The sequence below is a fragment of the Aythya marila genome (assembly GCF_965140915.1).
Source record: "Aythya marila genome assembly, chromosome: 17".
NCBI classification, from domain to species: Eukaryota; Metazoa; Chordata; class Aves; order Anseriformes; family Anatidae; genus Aythya; species Aythya marila.
Window position 1 is genome coordinate 4,036,146 of NC_139058.1, and position 22,601 is coordinate 4,058,746.

The 22,601-nt window shown below is 51.7% G+C and overlaps 1 protein-coding gene across 1 annotated transcript; it reads right to left on the reverse strand.

Moving 5' to 3' along the window:
- Positions 1–2,914: 2,914 nt before the first annotated feature.
- On the reverse strand, positions 2,915–22,211 carry SCARB1 (scavenger receptor class B member 1). The gene is made up of 12 exons (XM_082773832.1): positions 21,070–22,211; positions 17,344–17,501; positions 15,743–15,884; positions 15,087–15,290; positions 14,681–14,776; positions 14,226–14,338; positions 12,369–12,535; positions 11,685–11,803; positions 9,944–10,017; positions 9,048–9,099; positions 8,455–8,601; positions 2,915–3,414 (listed from the first exon to the last, which is right to left on the reverse strand). Exons 1-12 carry the CDS (start codon positions 21,187–21,189, stop codon positions 3,298–3,300), a joined length of 1,509 nt encoding a protein of 502 aa, XP_082629958.1. The 5' UTR covers positions 21,190–22,211; the 3' UTR covers positions 2,915–3,297.
- Positions 22,212–22,601: the final 390 nt, after the last annotated feature.

The window sequence follows — 22,601 nt, forward strand, 5'->3', positions numbered from 1 at the left end:
CCAGAACCCGAGTGTTGCACCACAGTGTGACACAGCAGAGATCCCTGTCCAAAACAGGATTAAAACCAAGCAGCATGGGAGCACAGGCAAACCCCGCAGTGCCCAGCCATGGAGAAGCAAAACAGGCTCTGCTCCAAACCCCCACGAGCAGTTTGTCCTCCCTCCAGATACTTCCCACCTGGACAGAGCTGTTTGTTGCGGCTCAGTGTAAAACAAACCAGGTCCCACAAACCCCTTAATCCCCTCCTGGCACCTCCTACACAGGCTTTAGGATCTGCAGTCCCACACAGGCAGCTGCATACACATGAAGCTCAGACCCATATAGTGGCTGTGGGTTTCCCCATAGCACACTCCTGCATCGCAATGCCACCCCATAATTATAACTGCATTACCTACATACTTTAAAACAATAAAAAATAACAGACAGGAGAGCAGCACCCAGGTCATAACTGTGCCCCTAAGACAACCATTGCACTTTCCAAGGCAAGGTGCCCAGGGAAGCACCCAGCTCCCCAGTCCAGCAGCGCTGGTGGTGCCTGGGTGGCTCAGGAGGGTGCTGGGGAGGCAGCAGCTGAGCTGGGTCATGGGGTACCACCACTCTGCCCCACGAGAAACACACTATACACATATATAGGACCTTTTGGGAAGCTTAATGCAAGCCCTGCTGGTTACCTGGAGCCTGGCTACCCTCCCAGGCAGACAAAAAACAGGAGGAAGCACCCAAGGGCACAGAGGCAGCCCTGGGGCTCTTGCCATCACTTACCACCCTTCATTGCTGGAGGAGTTTATCCCTGCTGCGAGTCCTGCACCCAGGAGACCAGAGCCACGGCCCGTGCAGGAGCAAACTGGATGTAAAGGGTGAGAAGCGGAGCAATCACATGGCAATCACATCACCTGGGGCAAAGCAACAACTCGGTCCCAATCCAAGGCTTAATGTCCTGCACCCGCTGAGCTTGAACCCAGCAGGACCAGGCAGGCACCTGGCAGCCCCATGGGCGCAGGTGGGGGTAACGTGGGGGCTGCTCCTTGCTGGGGGGGGGTCCCACAAAAGTCTGAGCCCCCCCCCCTTAGCCCTGAGGTGCCAGGGGAGGTGGGATGGGGCAGCCTCTTGGGGCTGTGGGCATGGAGCGGAGCTGGCTGTGGCGATCCCTGGGGCTAACAACAAGCCGGGGGGGGGCCCCGCAGCCTGCTGGCAGCAGGGCAGGGCGAGCACACCCATGGCCTCCACAGGCCGCCCAGCCTCCGGCCCGGGGCCTCCGCGGCACCACAGCTCCCCCCGGCGGCCTCAGAGCGGCTCAGCAGGGCCCCGACCCCAAAAATTTCCCCCTTTGGGCAGCCTGGCACCCCCAGACAACCCCCCAGCACCCTACGAGTCCTCCCAGCACCCTATGAGCCCCCCCCAGCACCCTACGAGCCCACCCCCAGCACGCTCGGGCCGCAAAGGGCCGGGGGGTGCCCCCACAGAATCCATCTTGACAAAAAGCTCTTGCAATTTTTTTATTTTTTTCCAGTATTTTATTGGTCTTACCTGCACAACAGCAGCAAGTGCTGGTTGCTCAGTGTCAGTCGCGGCTTGCTGAGGTGGCAGGCTGAGAGCCACAGGTCGCAGGTGGATAATTTTGGTTTCAAGACTCAGAAATAGTCCTGACCATAAGGAGGCTTGGCTAGTCCCGTCCTGCCTGTGAGACGTGGTTTGGGCATCTAGCTCGGCCTGTGGACCAAGTTCAGGGTTGCTGGGATCCCCCTCTATCACCTGGGCTATACCACAACTATTTCCATGGTAAATCAGGCTCAGCCCAGCTGCAGAGCTGGGGACACAGCCAGTAAGGCACACAGCAGCTGAGGAGATGGTGGTAGTTTCATCGCCTGTTCTCTTTCTGCCCAATAAGAGGGACGGAGGTGTAAGAGGAAAAGTATTGTTTACCTCCCTAGGAGGTCACAGGGCTGTCTAGACAATTGCAGTGGTTTCCAATTCACAGTAGCATCCATGCCACATGATGTGTAAGATGTTCTCTGGTACAAGAGAGACCAAGGACTGCCCCACTGACTTCTTTCCTTGCCAGAGGCACCAGCATTGTCCTCTTTGGCTTTCCCAAGGGCTACCCCAGCTCCTGGTTAGAAGCAGCGAAGGCAGATGTAGACAATTACTGCTTGGTAGTTAACAAAGAGCAGCCCTGAGCTTTGAGCTTCTTTCCCACCAGAGGGTGACCCCATCCCCAGCTAACATCCAGCCCCAGATCCCGCAAGACCTCATTTCAGAAATCTGGAATAGTTTTGCCAAATCCCACTAAGGCGATTGTTACTTTCATTATTGCACACAGCTTCCTCTGTCTCAAAAGCAGAAGTATTTTCCTTAACACTCGAGGAGAGGCACAGCTTCTGCCTGCTCCCCACCCACATGCTGGTGGCAGGGGCAGAGCGAGGCGATGGCCTCACAGCACCGATGGTGCATGGCCAGGATGAGCTGACACTGCAGGGCTGAGCACACAGCATAGAAAACTGGTCAGGCAGGAGCGATGTGGTGGGTTTGATATGCCAAAGAGCTTTTTGGCAAGGCTCATCTTGCTGTCACCTGAAGCATGGAGAGAGCCAGCAGGCCAGAGTAAAAAGGCTCTGGACTGGAATCACTGGAGCTGAAGGTCATGGCACAGGATAGGGGCTTTAAAAATCACCACTGTGCTCTCCAACACAAGCAAAGGCAAAAGCAAACCTGGGCAGGCTCCAGGTACCCTGGAAAGCCTTTAGGAGAGACATGACTGCTGTGACAGCACCCGGAATTGATTTATGGTGTAGCCTGGTCACATCAAGTGGCAATAAAACCATAAGTGGCTTCGGGACAGCAAGCCCCATTTGTGTGAGATGAACAGTGGCTTTAAAAAAGATCACTAAATCCCACCAGCGCTATGTATACAAACCTTGTTTATTCTAAAGGCTCCCATTAAAGTGCCTTTTATTCCTGGCAATAGGCAGTTTTAAATTGCAAAACAACAGATCAGCCAGCAGCAGTCTCCAGTCCTGCCTGCCCTCAGGGACAGGGGGACTGCGGTGAGCGCGGGCCCCTTTTGGCCAAGGGCTCTCGAACACTGTGTTTCGGGGGGCTGGACGAGGACATTCTTCACTGTGTGCCCCGCGTAGGAGCACTGGTGCAGAGGCGCAGGCCCGTGGCTTTGCCGAGCAGTGCAGGGTCTCTGCGGAGCTGCCCAGGACAATGTCACCTTCCAGAGACCCCTGGGGATCCAAAGTGGTCCTCACCCCGCACGCCTCAGCTGGAAGCATGCCGGGGCCGGCAGCTCAGGCTTAGGCGGCGTCCTGGCACGACGTGCTGGTGTCTTGTAGGAGCGGTGTTGTCTCAGAGACCTGGGGTGGCGTGCTTGGCGTGGTGGGGTCGCACAGGCTCTTCTCGTCGGTGGGTCTCTGGGAGGAGAGAGAGCAGCAGTCACAACCCCACAGCAGTGCCGCAGTCAGACCCTACAGCACGCGCATCACCCACATCCCCACCTAGGGCACTCGCACCCCAAACCCCCTGGACTTCCACATGGCCAAGAACCCTTTTCTGAAGGCATCTCAAATTGAGGACTTTTTTTATCTCCTCTTCTAATAGCATAAAGGTATTCCCATTCCTGTCCCCCAATACTTGTAGCACCCCTGAACACCCAGCCTGAAGGGCCGTGTCACCAGGTAGAGGGGCAGTGGGGTATGCCAGCAGGCTGCGCAGCACCAGAGAAGGCAAGAGGGAGATGGGCAGGGTCTTCTCGTGGTCACAGGCCAGCATATGGATGAATGAGCTGCTCCTGGCCAAGTATAAATACCAAAAAGAAACAAAGAGAAGGTGAAAGAAGAGACAGGTAAGCTGGAGGAAATACAGAGACTGTCCCAGCATTCAGGGATGAGGTTAGGAAAGTCAAAACCCAACTGGAATTCAATCCGGCAAAGGATGTCAAAAGCAGTAAGAAGTACTGCTATAAGCACACAGGTGACAATAGGAAGACGTGGGCCTGCTGCTGAAGGAAGCAGGGAACCCCAGAGACCCTGGAGCAAGGCAGACGTACCCTTAGTCAAAGAGGATCACGTCAGCATATTTAAGCAAAGTTAAGTCCACAAGCCCTGACAGAACACACCCACAAGTGCCGCTGGCATTACAAGGCCACTCTCAATAACCTCTGAATAATCATGGTGACTGGAGAAGTGCCCAAAGACTGGAGGGAAGCAAACGTCACTATCTTCAAGTAGGGCAGGGAGGGCCCAGGGAACCGCAGGCCAGTTGGCCTCGCCTCAGACGCTGGGAAGCACTGGGAACTGTTTCCAGGCACACCACATCATCAGGAGTAGTCAGCATGGCTTCGCCATGGAAAAGCCACCTTTGCCCAACCTGGTAACCTCATCGGATGGAATTACTGGCTCGGTAAATGAGGGCAGAGCATGGCTATTGCCTCCCTTCACTTCAGTAAGGCATTTGGCATGGTCTCCTATGAGATTCTCACATTGAAACTGGATGGGCAATGAGGTGGGTTAAAAATTGGCTGAACAGGCCGGCCCAAGGGGTGCTGATCAGCACACAAAGTTACCAGAGGCCAGTAACTGCTGGTGTACCTCAGGAGTCAATCCTGGCTCCAGCCCTGTTTAGGATCTTTATTAATAATCTAGATGACAGGGGCAGAGTGCAACCTCAGCAATTTGCAGGTGACACATGGCAGGGAGGAGTTGCTGATACGCCAGAGGGATCTTGTCAGGTAGGAGAAATGGGCCAACAGGAGCCTCACAAGCTCCAACAAGGACAAGTGCAAAGCCCTGCATGTCGGGAGGAACAGCCGCAGGCGGCTGGCTGGAAAGCAGCTTTGCAGAAAAGGACCTGGGGGCACTGGTGGCTAGATACCAAGCTCAACACAAGCCAGTCATGTGCCCTTGGTGTGAAGAAAGCTAATGGCATCCTGGGCTGCACCAGGCAAAGTACTGCCAGCAGCCTGAGGTGATTCTTCTCCTGTGTTCAGCACTCAAGACACACCTGAAGTGCCACGTCCAGTTCTGGGCTCCCCAGAACCAGAGAGATGTGGAGCTACTGGAGACAGTCCGAAGCAGGACCATTAAGATGATTAAGGGACTAGAGCATCTCACGTGAGGAAAGGCCAAGTTAAGACTGCTCAGCTGGGAGAAGACAAGGCTCAGGGGGATCTCACCCGTATATTTAAGTATCTGAAGGGAGTATGTGAAAACAACAGAGCTATGCTCTTTTCAGTGCTGTCCAGGGACCAGACATTATGGGCACAAACTAAAACACAAAAGGTTTGAGCTGAACATCTGTGTTTTGTTTTTTTCTTTTTACTGTGACAGGCTGCACATAGTGAGGGGTATCTCCGAGATACTTGAGACATCTGGACATGGCCCTGAGCAACCAGGCCTACGTGGCCTTGCTTGGGTAGGGGTGTTGCTGGTGACCTCCATTGATCCCTTCCAACTTCAATGATTCTGTGACTTTGTGTTTCTGTAATACAAACCCAGATATTTGATACATAAAACTCCCTCTTGAAAGCCTTTCCATCAAGGCAGCCTGCATGCAAAAGCAAAGCAAAACCCACCAGATGGGTGCCTCTCTTACCCCCAATGAGTTTTGCCCTTTTAAGAACTTACCTCTGGATCTCAAACACTTGCAGGGCAAAAACGTGAGAAAAACATTTCCTCACACCAAACCTATTTTTTTTTTTTAATCTCAATCTCTGATGATATTTTTAGATCAGGTACACAGGGAGAAACAATATAAGCATGTTCTTACAGCCTCAGTAAGTGCTAGTATTAAGATATTCATCCTGAATAATAAAGCCAGGAGACAACACTGCTATGTCAAAGACTGCCAAGAGGACACCTCTGGAACACGTGGACCATAAACGTTTCCATTTGATTGGTTTTGAACAAAGTTTAATCAAAGCAGGATGAGAGAAGAGTGTGTTACCTTGACTGGGTACCCACCTACAGTCTGGCTTCCCGCAACACCTTAACTGGAGGCAGCTTTCTGGCAGAGGAGGCCTGGTTGGCCTTTTTACTGTCTGAGTTCTTTTTATTGCTACTCCAAAATAAAGAGCATTTTTCCTAGAAGATAATCAGGCTAGTTTATGGTGCACTTTGACATGAAATCCATGGAGGGTCCAATTTCAGGAGGAGATTTTAGAAGAAGTTTCAATCAGTGTTTAACTGTGATCTAGTTATTAATGAAGATTTCAAAATCTAGGTTAAACTAAGCCCTATTTAAGATTTCGGACAGCATCAAGCCAGTTTTAAAATGGTCTGTTTGCCTTTTAAGTGTGTCATTACACAGGCTGTAGGTCATGTCAGCAGAGGAGAGCTACAATGCTGCATTTGGGCACATTTTATGCCTGCACAACAAATATACACACTTCTGGAAGCGCAGGTCCAACAGATGCATTTTAAAAGTGGCTCCACTGTAAACTAGACTAAGATTTAAGTGTCTCACAGTACTTCATCTGGACTGGTTTTACAGCACACTGCTCCCTCTGGAAGCCAGAGACATGCAAGAAACTCTAGGAAGGAACTGGATTAAGCAGGACCTTCCCACTGGCAGACACGTGAAGGTGTGGACAATGCCCCTCTTCAGTGTCCCCTCTGATATCAACTCTTGCCCCAAGAGGGAGGACTGTGCACGATTAAGCAATCATCACTAGATCAGCAACACTTCAATCAGAGGAACGTACCTTGGCTGCAAATTGCTGTCGTCCAGTTTACAAGCTCTTATCTATTCATTAGGCAGAGACTTTAATGTGCTGTTGCATAGCTTCCTTTGAGATTTATAAAGTCATTAAGGCTTTTTATTTACTTTTCAGGTAGTCAGACACTTCCTGCTGTTTATTTTTAGTTCCAGCACTTCATGATGCTTTGGCTGAGCACCCAAATACACTTGTCTTATACCTGGGTTTGGGACATTTCAAACAGACTGGGCAGCTGCTTCTGAGTGAACTTTAAAGCCAGCTTTTCTTCCTGACCCCAGCTGGCACGTTTAGAGCTCTTTGATACCAGGAAGTAAAACTTGCACAAGGCAGGGTGAGGAAATGCCAGCCCAGGGCTGCAGCGGGTCTCAGAAACAGCTGACCAGCACGTACTGACTTTTTTCAGATATGCTGGCACTACGCTGAGCCCACTTGTATTTACTGGAGCCTCAAGGTTCGGCACACTCAAAGCCTGAGCATTTCAGAGCACAATAAGGGTTTAGCACTGAGCCCTAGCCACTAGCATTGCTCTCACACCACAGGGGAGCCCATGGAAGAACAAGGGGATTTGGAATCATGTGTTTAAGTCAATTAAGCAGTTGTAGGCTTGGTAAAAATCCAATTACGTGATACTTGGAGAACCCTAGAGCTATTTAAAATGGGCTTGTATTAGCATTTCAGTGAGGGCAGTTACAGGTTGAGCAAAAGCAGCCTCTCGCACATGCTCTCACCTCAGCCCACTCATTCTAATCATTGCCTTTTCATCCCGGCATGTAGCCTCTTCTTATCTGCAGCTTTAGAGCCAGCTCAAGCCGTTTGACTGTAATGCCAAGCTAAATAAGCCTGCTTTGATATAGGTTAGGGTAGAGAGCTAGATCTCTACTTCAGCACTAAGCTCTCTAAAAGCTTTAGCTCTTATCAGATGAGTGTTTTGCAGCTGGAGACACAGATCACCATCAAGCATTTGAGCTGTTTTATATTCTGTCCCCACAGCCTTATGCCCAGATGGATCAGGCTCATGTGCCAGCCAGGCCCCCACGCTGCTCTCCCCTCATGGGGCAGCTCCCACCAAGCTGCCAGCTCACTGCAGCCTTCAGTGGTCTTGGCTTCTCGGTTAGCCCAGACCCACAAAGGACTGGGGGGTCTAACTTCCACAGCTATTTTGGGCAGTTTCACTTGTAGAGAAACAAGTGAGTTTCAGGGAAAGACAGAGTCTGGTCTGGGTTGAGAAGCAGCCACGGTATCTGTGTCCCTTCTGTAAGAACACAGCTACTACATTGCATTTGTGAACGAATTGAACGTAAGTAGCCATCCCCTCGAGAAGGCTCTGATTAGATGAGAAAATGGTTGGGACCCTGCAGAGACATACGTGTTTGGGTGATAGCACAGACTTGCTGCTTTACTTGGAAACCAGATTGAAGAGCTAGGCTTATTCTTTCATTAGCGGGATGAGCTGAGAAATGTTTCCTCCTATGGGAGCCCACATCAGTGAGTGCTGTGCGCTGAGATGGCCAGAAATGCTTTTATATTATTGACTTGCAGCCCAATTTCTTGATAGCTGAGGAAGTCCTGCTGTTACATACTGGCAGCATTAGGACATGGTTCTGCTTTAGGTTGTAACAGATTCACGGCATCAGCCAATGTTTCATCAGGATTGTTAGATTGTCAGCCCAATCTACATCATCCGATTAAATCTGATTTGACTAACAGCATTTCCCATTTGACATCTGCAATGTCTTACCTGACTCATCATCACGAGTACAGCAGCTGAGATGATGAGCGGGACGCTGAGCCCAAGGAAGATGTACTGCAGGTAGTCTAGGATGGATGGGATCAGCACCAGGTTGGTGTAAAACTGGTTTAGGACTGAGCCTTCAATGTAGCCACTCTGCCCAAGAAAGCAAAGTTGTTATAGGCATTTTGCTTGCATCCAGAGCCGAGACACACCATCTGTGCAATTCCTCTCCCACCACGGATTAGCAAATTTGGGAAAGACTTACTAAGGCCAGAAGCTGCTACCAAATAGCTGGACACGCCCTCAGCTGTAGGACCACACTCACTGGCCCACATTAGCATGCAGATGCTGCCAGCACTGCTCTGGGCTCTATTTAACCCCACATCTAGGGCAGAGCCAGAAGTTCACCCAGTATAGTGCAGGGTTTGTTCAGCTCAGAGGGATTAACCACGCAGCCAAGTATTGCAAAGCCTGCTGTTGGCTGCTTAATTAGTCTGTCTGGCTTAAAGCTTTAATCAAAGTGGAGTTTCCCCAGCAATGCAGTTTCCCCCTTCCTGCACGGGACAATCTTCAGAAACAGGTCAAGGAAGGCAGCTCACCTCTGCGAACCACAGCAGCGGCAGCACCACTGGCGTAATTTTCCCTGTTTGACTGTGGGAATGGGAAAAAGAAATACACATTGAGATTCTCAGCTGATCAGGCCACAGCTACTATAATCCTTCCTAAAGAGAAGGGCCTGGCAGACCAGCAGTGGTCAGGTTACTGGTGCAAGGATGCAGCAATTCCTGCTGCTGCAGGGAGCTCCCTCCCCTCCAGGGACCAGGTCCATCTAGGGACTTCCATGCAAGAGCAGAGGTGACATTTCCTTGTAAGCTTAACGGCCCAACAGCAGCAATAAGTGCCACGCCAGATCTGGGCTCCAAGTACGTTAACTCAGTGAATGGGAATGAACTTTACACAGCTTCAAGATATCTCAGCCACCTGCATGGTACTACAGGGTGATACAGCCAAGCTCACAGCATCAAGGTTGCCTCTGTTGCATATAGCAGCAGACAATCTCCACAACGGAGCTGAAAGCCTCTTTTTGGAAAAGAAGTATTCAACTGTCAGATCCATGAACTGAGCATGTTTGGTCTCCCTGTTTCGGGGGTAACTCCTGATCAGCAGCACAATTCAGGCAAACTGTTGCTGTGCCTCACCAGGAGCAGTGCATTCAGAGCATCGATATTTCATCAGCTTCCCAGTCGGGTGCACAAAACACTGCTGGGGCTGAGCAAACAGGCAGGCACACACAGCACTGCTAGAGGATGGCAGTTCGAGGTCACTGGAGCAGCTGACATTTCACCACATCAGCCAGCTGGCCTCTGCAATGGTGACAACTGGTAATGTCAAAGCTGCCTCGTCTTTGAGGAGAGTAAGCTCTGCAGTGACCCCAGAGCCAGCAGCACTCCCTGCTTGAGGGAGAGATGGCTATTTGTAAAAGATGATCACTTACATTATACCAGACACCTGCTTCAAGTACTGATTCAGCTGGAGCCTGATGGAGCAATTCATGGGGATGCCCGTCATCTGCACAGGAGAGGAAAAACAGTTCGTCAGTACAGCCCACATTTATCATGAGAGCTTTGCAGAAAAGCAGCCCTTCCATCACAGCTGCTCTGGGTGCCACCTTCCAAAGCAATGAATTAGACCACCCAGAGATCCACTGCAGCTGCTGCACATGGGGCCAGGAGCAAGGCTGGGGTTTCCACCAGCACTGGTAAACCAGGTACTGCTCCCCAAGATCTGGGGATGACTGCCCATGGGAGGGGGTAGCCATGTCTCCATGGCATTTTAGGGTCTGTTCCCTGCATTTGAAGACTCACTAGCCAGTCAGTGAGCTGCATGCAGCAGCATCCAGAAGGAATCAGTTCCCTCAGGGTGGTCCAAAGGCAAAAAGCTAAGCTAAACAGAAAGGACTGCTGCAGAAGGCAGCACACGTTCAACAAGCAGACAGCACGAACGCAGGGAGGTGCTTTATGTGACACAAGGCTTGTAGGACCAAACCTAAGCAAGTTCAAGTTACCAAGTAGCATATGCAACCTGCAAGTGATTCCCTAGGCAGAGTGCTTTAACAGAAACTTAAGTTTTTTCCTAAGTCTGATGAGCCTCTTCTGTTGCTCATCCTTCCTGCACTAGGTTTGAGAATGAGAATACACCAATGCAAAGATTCATGCACACAAAGGACAATGAATGTTTCTCATAACTAGGACTACATATCAGCAGCTATCACTGTCCAATAACACAAAGACCACAAAAACACCACACTTCAAAGTTGGGTCTTTTGGCACTGGTTTCTCATGATGTTGCAGTTTTGCAACACGTTAAGGGCAGAGAGTTTTCATTGGATTTTCCCTGCTTGTTCAAAGCAGACTGCAGCTAGATAAGACTTTAATTGTACTGTTATCAGAATAGGTTTGATACTGTAATAAACTTAATTAGATTTCCGTAACTGTGATAAGAAAAGCAGAGAACCCAATGCCTAGGTAAGAAGCTTACCTTGCCTTGCCTCAAGAGGGAGATTGGTTTCTTGCTTGAGCTATTACTGAATGTTTGGAAATGTCCCACCCATGGCCACATGCAGAGTGGGCCCTGGGTGGAAGAGACCAAAGTCTCCTCCCCATCAGCAGCTGGGACAAACATGACTCAAGACACCTCAAAACATCACCACTGGCATGGTGACTTCACCCTTACATTTAGATATGCAAGAGGCAGCGCAGTACAGAAGCTGCCAGCCAGATAGGCAAGTTGAGATGGTGGAAAAACACAGCCCCAAAATGGTGGCAACAGCTTCAGCTGCAAAATGGTCTTCAGACTTTGCCAGAGAGCTCTCACAGCACGGCATGTTTATAGATTTGGGGTGTAACTGGCTGCTGCTGCTCAATACACCTCCTGGTGTTGTGGGCCTTCCTGAGTCAGTGGAAAGAAGCTGACTGCGCTTATCAAAACAATTATGCTTATAATTAGTCCTGCAATTCTCTAGAAGGCTGGCCAGTTATTCAATTAGTTTATGGCTTTAACGTTTTTATCTGCACATGTCCTCTCCACTTTGCACTCTGGAACCTGCTCAAGTCAGTGCCACGAGAGCAGAGCAAGGCCACCACTGGGGCTCCCCCACCCCACTGCTCGGCCCAGACCCGGCCCCAGTGCGAGGAGAGACCCCTCTGAGGGTACGAGACCACAGCTGGGCCCCCCACCGGGTGCACGTCGAGGAAGAGCGCGTGGTGCTCCTTGCTGGGGTTCAGGCCTTCAACGGCGTTCACCAGGCTTGGGTCGGCGTTGTAGAAGTGAGGATGGGAGATGAACATCGGTGCATCTGGGCGAGAACAAGGACACCTTAAGCCCATCCAACCCTGCCTGAGAATTTCATGTTGACATTTTTAAGCCCTTGAAATATTTGAGCAGGCTTTTATACCCTCGTTCTTCTTTCCCTCCTGGCAGCTTATTCCACTGGGAAGGTTAAGAGCCTGTGTCTAAGCCTCCTTCTCCCCCATACACCACTCCACACAGCAGCAATTCACCGTCCACAGACATGTGTTAGGGCACTGAAGCCTGAATTCTCACTCCTGCGTGACCTATACTCGCTGTCCAAAGTTAAAATTTAGTTTGGCAGTTATGTGGCCTGCCTGCTCCCAGCCTGGGGGAGGTGATGGGCCCGTCCGGCTCTCAGCCCTTCCCACAAACAAGGCCGCTTGTTTGGGTTTCCAGAAGTTTGGGTTTCCCCCCTCTCCTTCTCTCAGAGAAGGGCACACAGACCCCAGAGGTACCCTTTCAGCACACCAGAAGGTAGTAGAGCTAGTTTTTAGACAAGTAACCTTGCCTCACATATCTCTAGGATTTAATATTAGCACAGCAAGGAGGAACCACAGGAGAGCACTCACTCAGCCTACAGGTGCTGACGTTCTGGATGCCGGACTGCCTGCAGGGGCAGAAGCCTTCGTTGGGGGGATAGTCCGTGCCATTGGCAAAGAGTGTTTTCGGGGCCACGAAGCGATAGGTAGGCACACCCTTAAACTCCCCCGACTGCTCATACACCAGTGTCATGGATCTGGAAGAGTTTCAGTGGAGAAGGATCAGGGTTAGCCAACAGGTTCCCAGCCCAGAACTGGGCTCTTATCTTCGCTGGATAAGATGCAGTTGCAATGTAACTTAGACTTTGAGATCAAGATAAACATCCAGAACAGAGCTTTGGATCAGGAATGTGTATCTAAGCCATTTGCTTTCCATGTTTTAACCACAAATAAAGGGCTGGTCAAGACTAGTTATGAAGAGAAACACACAAGCTTATAAATCTGTTTGCAGAATCCAGATATGATTTGTTTAAGGGCATGTACTAATCCTCACGGTTGCTCTGCCAGAGATAATACCTTCTTTGTGCAAGCACTGGTTCTGAGATAGAAGTGCTCTGTGGCAGGGGACGGACACTGACCAAATCTGTTTTGCAGCACAGCTGCAGCATATAGGTCATCCGTTTTCCATACTGGAAAATTTTACCTTTTGAACTACATTACACAGCAAGATTTTATTTGGGGTACAACAGACCAGAGATTTGACACTGCATCATCTATACCAGAAGTCCAGGATAGAAGCAAGTTTCCAGGAGGGAAGTTTGCTTCCCTCATGCTCAAGCAAGACTCTTGTGGATGCAGACATCCCAGGCAGGCCAAGGGGACAGCTTACTGCCATAGCTGCCTTCTGACACCAGGACTGAAGAGGGGAATTCAAGGCAGTTTTGGCTGTGCCAAATCTGGGGTGAACAGACTGCTCTGCCTTGTGAAGAGACAGATCCACTTCCTCCGCAGGACCCACACCCACAGCACTGTCCTGCAGCAGTCTCCTGGGCTCACAAGAAACTAAGCTTGCCACTTCATTTTATGCCTTGCCAGGAAACATACTTCGTTCCCTAAAAGACTTCTGTAGTTCTTCAACAACATGTATATGTATTTAAACTTTGATTACTAGTAAACTTCCCTGCAGCAAGTCCTTGGCTCTGGGTCATTTTGGTATTTGCTGATGCCTCTTGTGTAGAGGAATTCCTGCACTAATGCTTGGCTCAGCTGACTTTGCTTGTTCGCTGAAGAGGTCATTGTTCTCTATTCAGCACGAGCACTTTGCTTGTTTTGCAGCAACTGCAAAGCCTAAATTAACATTATCTTCCCCAAGCTGAGGACAGGGCTTTGTGCCAGGCTGGCTGCCTCACTTCCCCTCCTTCCAGCCTCATGGAGTTTCCACAGGAACAAGGCAGACTCTGGGGATATTTAATCTCTGTACGATCAGCTAACTCAGGGTGTCATACAGATGTGCACAGCTGACCACAAAGTATTGCATTCACAAAAAAAATGAAGCAGCCTGGAAGCAGTGGCACAGCCCCCAGCACTGCTTCAGCAAGCATTTAGCCTGCTGCAATAGCTCTGTGGTCAAATGGCTAATGCAGCATTTCCTTATGACATCCCTTATTTCTCCCTCCCTCTTCCCACATCTTATCTAGCCAGGTTATATTCTGCTCGTCCAACATATAAGCTTCCCCGGTGATCTAAAAGGTATTTGGAAATATTATCAAGATGAAGCTAGACAACTATACTGCTTGCAAAGCTCAGACACTACAACACCGATCTGCAGCTGAACCTTTACCTACAGAAACTAGTCCTCAGCACTCCGCCTCGTTGCACAGGTACTCTGCATGCACACTGCATGTCCTGCCACCTGCACGGCAACAGCGTGCCTTGCTGTGGCCTCACCTGCAGGCATCAGGGCTGTAAAACTCCAGCGATGTCGGGGACATGAACGGCGGCCACATCTCCCCCGCGGTCCCGTTGATCATGTTGCACCCAGTGCTCCGCCAGTAGTTCACCTGCAGGGTGGATGCAGAGAGAGGAGCTCAGTACTGGAAGCTTGGTGGAGAGCTGGCTTTCACCTCTGCCATTCCTTCCGTAGGAACTTGAGGTAGCAGTACTGAACATCCTTCAAGATGGAAGAACTTAACACCTGATGACAAGCTTCTTGCCATCTATCTGGCTGCCTTCGGGCAATTCTGCAGTTGCTTTGACATTAAATCAAAGTTGTGGCAGTCGAGGTCCCACAGAAATTTGCTTTCAAATCTATGACCCAGCAACACAACAGCAACGGCTTTCTGTTTATCTGGCTTGAGATCAGGCACTGTCCCCCTATTAGAGGTTTGCTGTCTGACACTTACCTTCTTCAACCCGTTCCACGAATCCACCATGTGAACTCTACTGATGTTCTTCATGCCCGTGTACACAGTGAACAATCCGGTATTGGAGTTGTTAAACTGTAGAGAGAAGAAACTAGCTTCTAATCCATTATATGTGGCAATACTGCAATACGTTAACACCTTTGCATGCCTCATTATCTTTAGGTGTGTTTCATGCACTATAAGCTATTGAAGTTTTATTTTGGTTGCTAGAGACAGCTTCCAACACACACGTTTCTGCCTGAGGGGAAAATTAAGGCAGCCTTACACAACAACCATCAATCACACATTGCTGCTCTAAGCAGTTTGTGAAGGGGACAGCCTGGATTCTCAATAGCAAGAACAGTATTCCTGTGATTTTAGCCTTCCCAAGCAAAGATTTACTTACCCCTACAAACATGCCAAATTTCCCCTTGAACGGGATCAGGCCAGGAACAATCATATTTATTGTGTCTAAAAGAGGGTCGTCGTAGCCCCACAGGATGTCCCCCACTGTCCGGTTCATAAAGGCCTCCTGTTTCAGGCCAGCAAGGGCCCCGCTCAGCAAAAGCTTCACAAAGTTTGGCAGGTTTTCCATCATGACAGATGCTCCCTGGGAAAGAAATCAGTCTCTGAGACAAAAGCTGTGTATTACCAAAGAGAAAGCAACACATCTTCAGTGCTCAGCAACCTCCCTCTGCTGCAGCGCTCTTCAGTTTTGCAGAAATCCTTTGGACAGACTGAGGCTCACCATTTATCCCACATTTGGACAGGAAACAGTTCGTGGCAACAGCCACTGAGGTTTCATTTCCCCAGATGATGCTCTGCTAAGTTGTAGTCATGAGCCCAGCTGCTTTGCCAGCCCCTCTACACATTCTGATTTTGGAAGCATAACAACCCAACACAACCACCAACACCCAGAAAACTGCATTCTGTAAACTTAACCACCCCACGGCTTCACCAGACTCAATCCCTACAAGAAAGTAAGCTTCAGGTTAGCCTTGAGCATCACCACCCTCCCAGTGAGCTCGGAAGCCAGTATTTCTCCGGGGAGCAAATCCTTACCAACATCAGGATGTTTGGCATGACAATGTACTCGTCCTCGGTGCCATTGGACAAGTCCGGCCTGAAGAAGAGCTTCCGATATTCCAGGTAGGAGACGGTGTCATTGTCATGGAATGTGATGTTTGTTTTGTACCTGAACTCTCTGCAACGAGACAGGAGGGACCATGGGAACCTTCCCCCGCGCAGTGCCGCTGCATTGCCCGTGGAGCAAGGATGGGCTGCACAGGCCCAGCCTTGTTCCTGAGCGGAGGAAGGAGACCAAACCCAAGCTTGAAGAAGCCTCAGGGCAGTGGTAGAGGCAGTGTGCCAGGTGCCAGTCGCACACCCAGGCCATGGTCCGGGTGTCTGGCAGCACTGCAGCCTGTGAGCAGCGCGCTTTGATGAGGCGTCCCCGACGGATAGGATTCAGCAGCAGCCTGCAGCCACCACGTGTATCCTGCCAGCTCAAAACCCAGCTGCTGAGAAGCACGACACAAAAGCATTTGTTCCTGACGGAGGAATAAGTCCCCTCTGTCACTTCTCCTACAGCTGTTGAAAAGCCCAGCCCTACCAGCGAGATGCCCAGATAAGCAGATCCGCACCTCCCCACGCGCTGATGCAACCTGCGCGGCAGGAGGGGACCAAACAAGATGGCACAAGCCCCACTGTCAAGCCCACACAGACCTGACAGGGAGCTCCCGAGTGGTTCCTGGGTCTGGGCACCCCATGCGCAGCACACCCTTTGCTGCACGCTGTGGGGACAGCCCAGCCTCGCAGCTCCGCCGTGGCACGAGGCTGTCCCCAGCATCACAAGCCGGTTACAGCTCCCTGGGGAGCTGCAGCTCAACCCACCCGCAGAAACAAAGTCCTTTATTGTGGAGCCTCTGTTTTATGGTCCATGATAGGGAAGGGCACTAATCTTGCTCAGCAGGACATTAATAAGCTTTGCCCCTTTTGTTTATTCTTATTCAGTGTAAGTGCAGCCTTTCCCCCAAGCCAAGCGACTGACGTGATCACGACATACAGAATCCACATGGTCTTACAGTTTGACCCGGCAAGCCGAGGGGAAACGAGGGCATATACATACTGCCAGGCTTCCCCCCAGCACTACTCAAACAGCTTTGGATTAGACCAGTAATCTGCCCGCATGAGCTTGCTTAGGCTGCTGACCTGACTTTGCCTACATGTGCAGGCACCGGCACCTTGAATATTGTCATTTATGGGTCAGCTCACGTGCTCATTTCAACATTTCCCATTACTTCAGATACCACGTCCACAGAGACATCTGGGGCTCCAACTATCTTTAGACATGGCAAATGGATCGAGTCCTGCTCTAGGTGGACCCAACCAAGTCTTAGTGCCCCCCACCGGTTCTCGTGACCAGATCATTCATTTTAGGCAGATTCTGCATCTCATCATGTTAGATGGGAAGTCTTAGATCAATCCTATATGCAGTTTTAGCACAATCAGAGCAATTGTTTCACATTTGAGCTGCTTTAAAATCCCGTGCCACCAGGCTCATGCCAGGTGTGATAGCGCAGTGCTCCCCTCCTGAAGGAAGCAGCCAGAAGCCTGGCAGGCCGCAGACCAGCAATGCTGACGGACCACAAGCAGTACCTGACCTGTAAACGTATGGCCCACGCTGCCTCAGGATCGGCTTCGCTCCGTCGAGGACCTCAGTGGGGTTCAGCACTTCGAAGAGGTGCACCGACAGGTAAAAGGGAACCGGAATGTCTTTCCACATGCCGAAGGAGATGCTGCTGGGGTCAATCCTCACGTTCTGCAGAAAAACAGACAGAGGCTTGGTGGCCCCAGCTGAGCACAGTCTCCCTTGCTTCCAGCATCACGCCCAGCTGAAGGAGGCAGTTTTGGCAGGGGATCTCTAGAGGACGCAGCGTGTTTTGCAGACAGACAGAGCCAGTTCTAAAATGGGAACTTATGTATGCAGAAGCACCACATTCATGCCACAGGATGTCTGTAGGCTTATATGTTCAGGCTCAGCTTGCCAGACGCCTACCCACAGGGTTTCAAAGCCGTTTCGATGTGCTAGAGGCTTTCACCGTGCTAGACAAGCCGGTGCTGAATTCTTCACAGCTCTGCAGGTTTGACTTGCCTGACATGAACAAAAACCCTGCTCCTAAGGCTTCCATTCACTCTCCAGGTTTGGCAGCTCCACACAGCCAGAACCAGGCAAGGGCTGGGAGAGATGACCAGTCCTTGGACAACACAACTGTTTGGGTACCAGCAGGGAAGGCCCACTAAATGCCCAAAAACAGAGAAAGAGAACAGCGATGGCAGCCAAACTGTGCTCAAGTTGCCTTTGCTTCTCCTCACTTGCCATCCTGTGGTGACTCATATTTGTCATAAAGCAGGTCAAAGGCAATCCAAGATTGTGTTTTCCATATCACCGTCCCATTTTCTGGGAAATGCCTGCAGAAACTCAAACCCCCACCTCCTCCCCAGCACCTCCAGGTGCTGGCACCTGGCCACTTGTGTCTCTGCTCCCTCCCTGCCTTCTGGGGGCTGCTTTAAGGACTGGAACGCCCACAGCTTGATCCCTCTTAATTACCTATTTTTGGGTCCATTCCACCGTTAGCTTTGCTATCCCTGCAAGTACAAGCCCTTGCTACAGTTCAGGAACCCAGCTGGCTTATGGAAGCGGATCTGATCCACTAATTGGCGACATCGTGTGAGCGTTATCCAGCTGCAGCTCAGCCCCACAGCAGCTCGGTAGGGCCCTGAACGTTTGATGCTATGGCAAGGATGAGAAGTAAGCTGCCAGGAACTTCCCCAGGTCTTCCCTTCGGTGCCCCGTGGCCAGGCTGTGCCACCCACAAGCTGCAGGATCCATCTTTGCATCCATCCCCCAGCAAACCCTTCCCACCTCCACGTCAACCTCAGCCCTGCCAGCCTCACGGACTTCATAACAAAGGAGGAATTTTAGGACAAGAGCAGCCCAGATTTTATTTAGGCTGTTTTATAACCCCTACCCATCCAGCAGAGCCTGAACAACATCTGCTTTCTTTTCCTTGTTTGTGCTGTTTGGTGCTCCCCAGGCTCCTCGTTGCATAAGCATGCATTTATATAACCTGCACACAGGCAGAGGGAGCAGCGTCCCAACTCCCTGCTGCCTTTCTCAGCCCTGTCCCATCCAAACCAGCAGCTCCAGCTCCTTCACGGGTGCCGCTAAGCCAGATTGACCCAACAGGGTGGCCGTGGAGTCAAGCTGCTTGTAAGTCAACACGAAAACGGTCACGTGTCTGCAATAAAAATAGATTATTTTTTCCACTTAGATGGGTTACAAAGTGTCGCTGAGAAATCTGACATCTCCTGACCATGCCGCTCTGTGTTCCTGAGGAACTGAAAGAGAAGGATTACCACTCATCTCATCCAAAGACAGCGCTGCAAGTCTGGTCCTGGCTTCCAGGTGGGAAAACACGGCAGATCCCACGTGGAGAAGGAACCTGCCAACATCTGCCAAAGACAACAAGGGCTCTTGCCTGGATTTGTATCTTAGGCAGGTCCACAGTACTCCAGGTGCTCCCAAGGTTTTGCAGGGCCAGCTCTGTAGGCACCCCCAACAGTTCCTCTACACTCCGTAACCAAAAATGTGTCTTCAAAGCTACAGCCTCGTTGCACTAGGTGGTTTTCCACCACTTTTAAACCATCCCCACCTCCCGTGCAGGGCTCAGCGAGGCAGGGCTGGCGAAGCAGCCTCCACCCGCCTGCCCTCGGGGCCCCGCTCTTCCTCTCACCCACCCCGAACACCAACCCAGGAGTTTTGGCAAGCCCCTGGATACTTCTCACCACCCTAGACATCAGCGCTCAGTTTTGCCGTGTACAAATTTGGGACACTTTGGGTCATGCTGAAGATGCAGAGCTCAAGTAGCTGAGACGAAGGGAGACCTGAGGAGGAATAAAGGTTGGTCTTTCCCCTTCTTCTGTTCTCATTGCAAGGTACTAGATAATTGGGTAGAAAGAATCAAGATTATCTAAAGAAAAGGAAGTTTTCTGCACTGAGCACATCACCCCTGTCCTAGAGGTGCCTTCAGCCTTCTGTTTGCAGGCACCAGCTCCGGATGGCCATGAAATTGGACAAAGACTGACCCGTACTGCTTGAGCCAAAGCCCTGGTTGGCTTTGCCCAGCCAGCAGCGCTTTCGGAGGATACATTTAAATAGAAGCCAGCAAAGACTTTTTGGCACGGGTAGCTCCAGCCACTCGCTGTTCGCCTCCTCTGCCAGGGGCACACGGCTAGGGGCTGGCTTGGGTAGGTGCAAGCCTGGAGAAACGGCCAGGTTGCTGTGCAAGGGGGAAAAAAAGTTGGCTGGGGACGAGCCCAGGCGCTGGGATGGGCAGCGAGGATCCTGTAGCTGCAGGGCTGCCTCTAAGCAGAACCCAGCAGCTGCCCCGGGTCAAGCACGGGCTCCAAAGGGACCCAACGCTGGGCAGAGCCGAGCTGGGAGCGATGCTGGGGGGAGCACGGGGAGGGAGCAGCCCCGTTCCCTGCTCCCTGGGCTGCTTGGGGAGAGGAGGTAGAGGAGGGTGGATGGGGAAGAAGGTGGCTTTAATTTACTTCTAGTTTCTCATTGTTCTTGCCTGTTATTGGCAATAAATTATATTAATTTCCCTATGCTACACCTGTTTTACCTGCGATGGTAATTGGTGAGTGATCTCCCTGTCTTTATCTCAGCCCTCCAGCCCTTTCCATTGTCTTCTCCTCTCCCTTCCGAGGGCAGGGGGCTGGAGAGCAGCATGGGGGAGCTGGGCTGCCCAGCACAGCCCGCTACCTCGCTACTGGGACTAACTGGTGTGCTGTCCGCCAGGACAGCCTCACTGTTCCCCGGGGCTCTGCGCAGCGGTTCCTGAGCACAGCAGCACCTCGGGGCACAGCCCCACAACCACGGGGACCAAAGGGGCTGCAGGACCTCTCCTGTTGGTCACGCAGCTCTTCACGGGGCCAACTCCGACCTCGCAGTCTCAGAGAACACCCTATAAAGGGGTTTTGCAGAGCACCCCAGCATGCTACCCATGCCACCAGCAGCTGGGAAAGCGTACTGGCAGAGCAAGCACACGTGTAGGTATGAAAGGAGCACCCAGCACCACCAGCACCACTCAGCACTTATACCCCTTACTAATGGGGTCGAGCCCCCACTCAGCCCCATCCCACTCTCTGCAACCACCTACAAAACCCCGACACCACAGCGAGCTGCGACAGCGAGCGACACCAAAGCCCCTTGGAGGCCCCACTCCCCCCATCCCCAGCACCCCACAAAAAGACGGGGGGCGCTGCAAAAGCCCCGACCCCACTAATTTCGGGGGTGCTGCCCCCATCCCCGTCCCGCTGACCTTGACCACCTGCTCCTTGACGATGGCTGGCCCGGCCAGCAGCAGGCAGACCCCCAGCAGCAGGCAGAGTCCCCCGGCCAGCCCCAGCCCCACCGCCGCCCTACGCCGGGCCGCGGCCATGGCTGGGAGGAACGGGGCAAGGAGCGGGGCCGGGGCCCGAAGCCGCCGCTTTATGGCCGGGGCCCGGCGGCGGCTGCGGGGCGGGGAGCGGGGCGGGGAGCGGGGCGGAGACCGGGGGAGGGGGGGGAAGGACCGGGGCCGGGCCGCCCCCACCGGCCGCAGCCCCCCGGGGATGGTCGGGGGCTGTACGGCCTCCGAGGGGTTTGTTGTTATTGTTTATTTTTTATTTTTTTTTTATTTTTTCCCCGCTTATTTGCGGTGAAAATAAATCAGAGCGCTGCACTGCACTGCTGGAGCCGTGGCGGTTTGGCCACGCTTTGTGCCGTTCTTTGTCTGTTCAGAACAGGGAAAGACTGTTCAAATCAGTTCTTGTTCCAGATGTTTTATTATTATTATTATTATTTTAATCGTCAGATTTGCAGGGAAAAGCTTCACCGACCTGTGAAGGGGACCTAAGCAGGGTCCCCCCCTTGGGGACCTCGGAAAACCTAACCGGGCTGCAGCACCTGATTTTTTTACAGATTAATTAGCTCTCTTCACTCACACCGATACACCCACCCCAAATCAGCGACCTGCACTTAAGGAGCCCCATTACAGAGCACCCGAAGCTCTGAGGAAGGGCTGCTGGATTTTTAATTGCTAATAATTAAAGTTCGAGTGAGTCAAGAGGGCAGAGACAGCAGAGCACCTCGAGGTGTCTTTGCAGCCGCTCGGGGCTGTCAGCTCAGCCCATCCCTGCGGCTGCACGGGGCGAGCTCCCACCCCAGGGGTGCGAATCACCCTTTGGAGCTGGGGACACGCGAGGGCAGAGCCCAGGGACAGCCCAGCAGGGACACCCGGGACATCGCTGGTGGCAGGGCACGCTTACCTGGCACACGATTTGGTCCAAAGGCTTTCTCCCATTTAGCACGAACCCTGATTACCCAAGCTCGCGCTTTACAGACCACAAAGCCCCAGGAATATTTCTCCTACCACTCCTTCAACCCAGTATGAATGACCATTAACATCACCCAGGACAAACCTTGCTTTCCTTCCCGGAATCCCACCCTCCCAATCTCCGTGCTGTAAGATTCCTTCAAGTCCCACTGTCTGGCTCAGCTGAACCCACTGTACCAACTCCTAACACCCCCTCTTCTACCCACCAGCACCTAACACTGCCCAGTGTTACCTGGAAAACTTCAGATTTTTTATTTAACTCCAGGCCCTTTTGCCCATTTCCCAATCAGGAGCGCAGCGCTGTCAGCTCCTCGTGACCTGCAGCTCACTGCGAAGTAGGATAGCGGAGACTTCCCTTCCGTCAGCATTCTTGGAGTGAGAACCACTCCCTAACACTTCAGCTCACTCATACCCTAGTATTTCCACTCCACGGAAAGCTGGGATCAAGGTGCATTCCTCAAGGTAGCCCTTAAGCT

Coding starts and splice junctions, on each gene's coding strand:
- SCARB1 (XM_082773832.1), bottom strand. CDS start 21,189: ATGGCCGCGGCCCGGCGTAGGGCGGCGGTGGGGCTGGGGCTGGCCGGG. Junction 15,291..15,742: donor TGCCAAACATCCTGATGTTG/GTAAGGATTTGC, acceptor TTTCTTTCCCAG/GGAGCATCTGTCATGATGGA. Junction 14,339..14,680: donor CGTGGAACGGGTTGAAGAAG/GTAAGTGTCAGA, acceptor TCCACCCTGCAG/GTGAACTACTGGCGGAGCAC.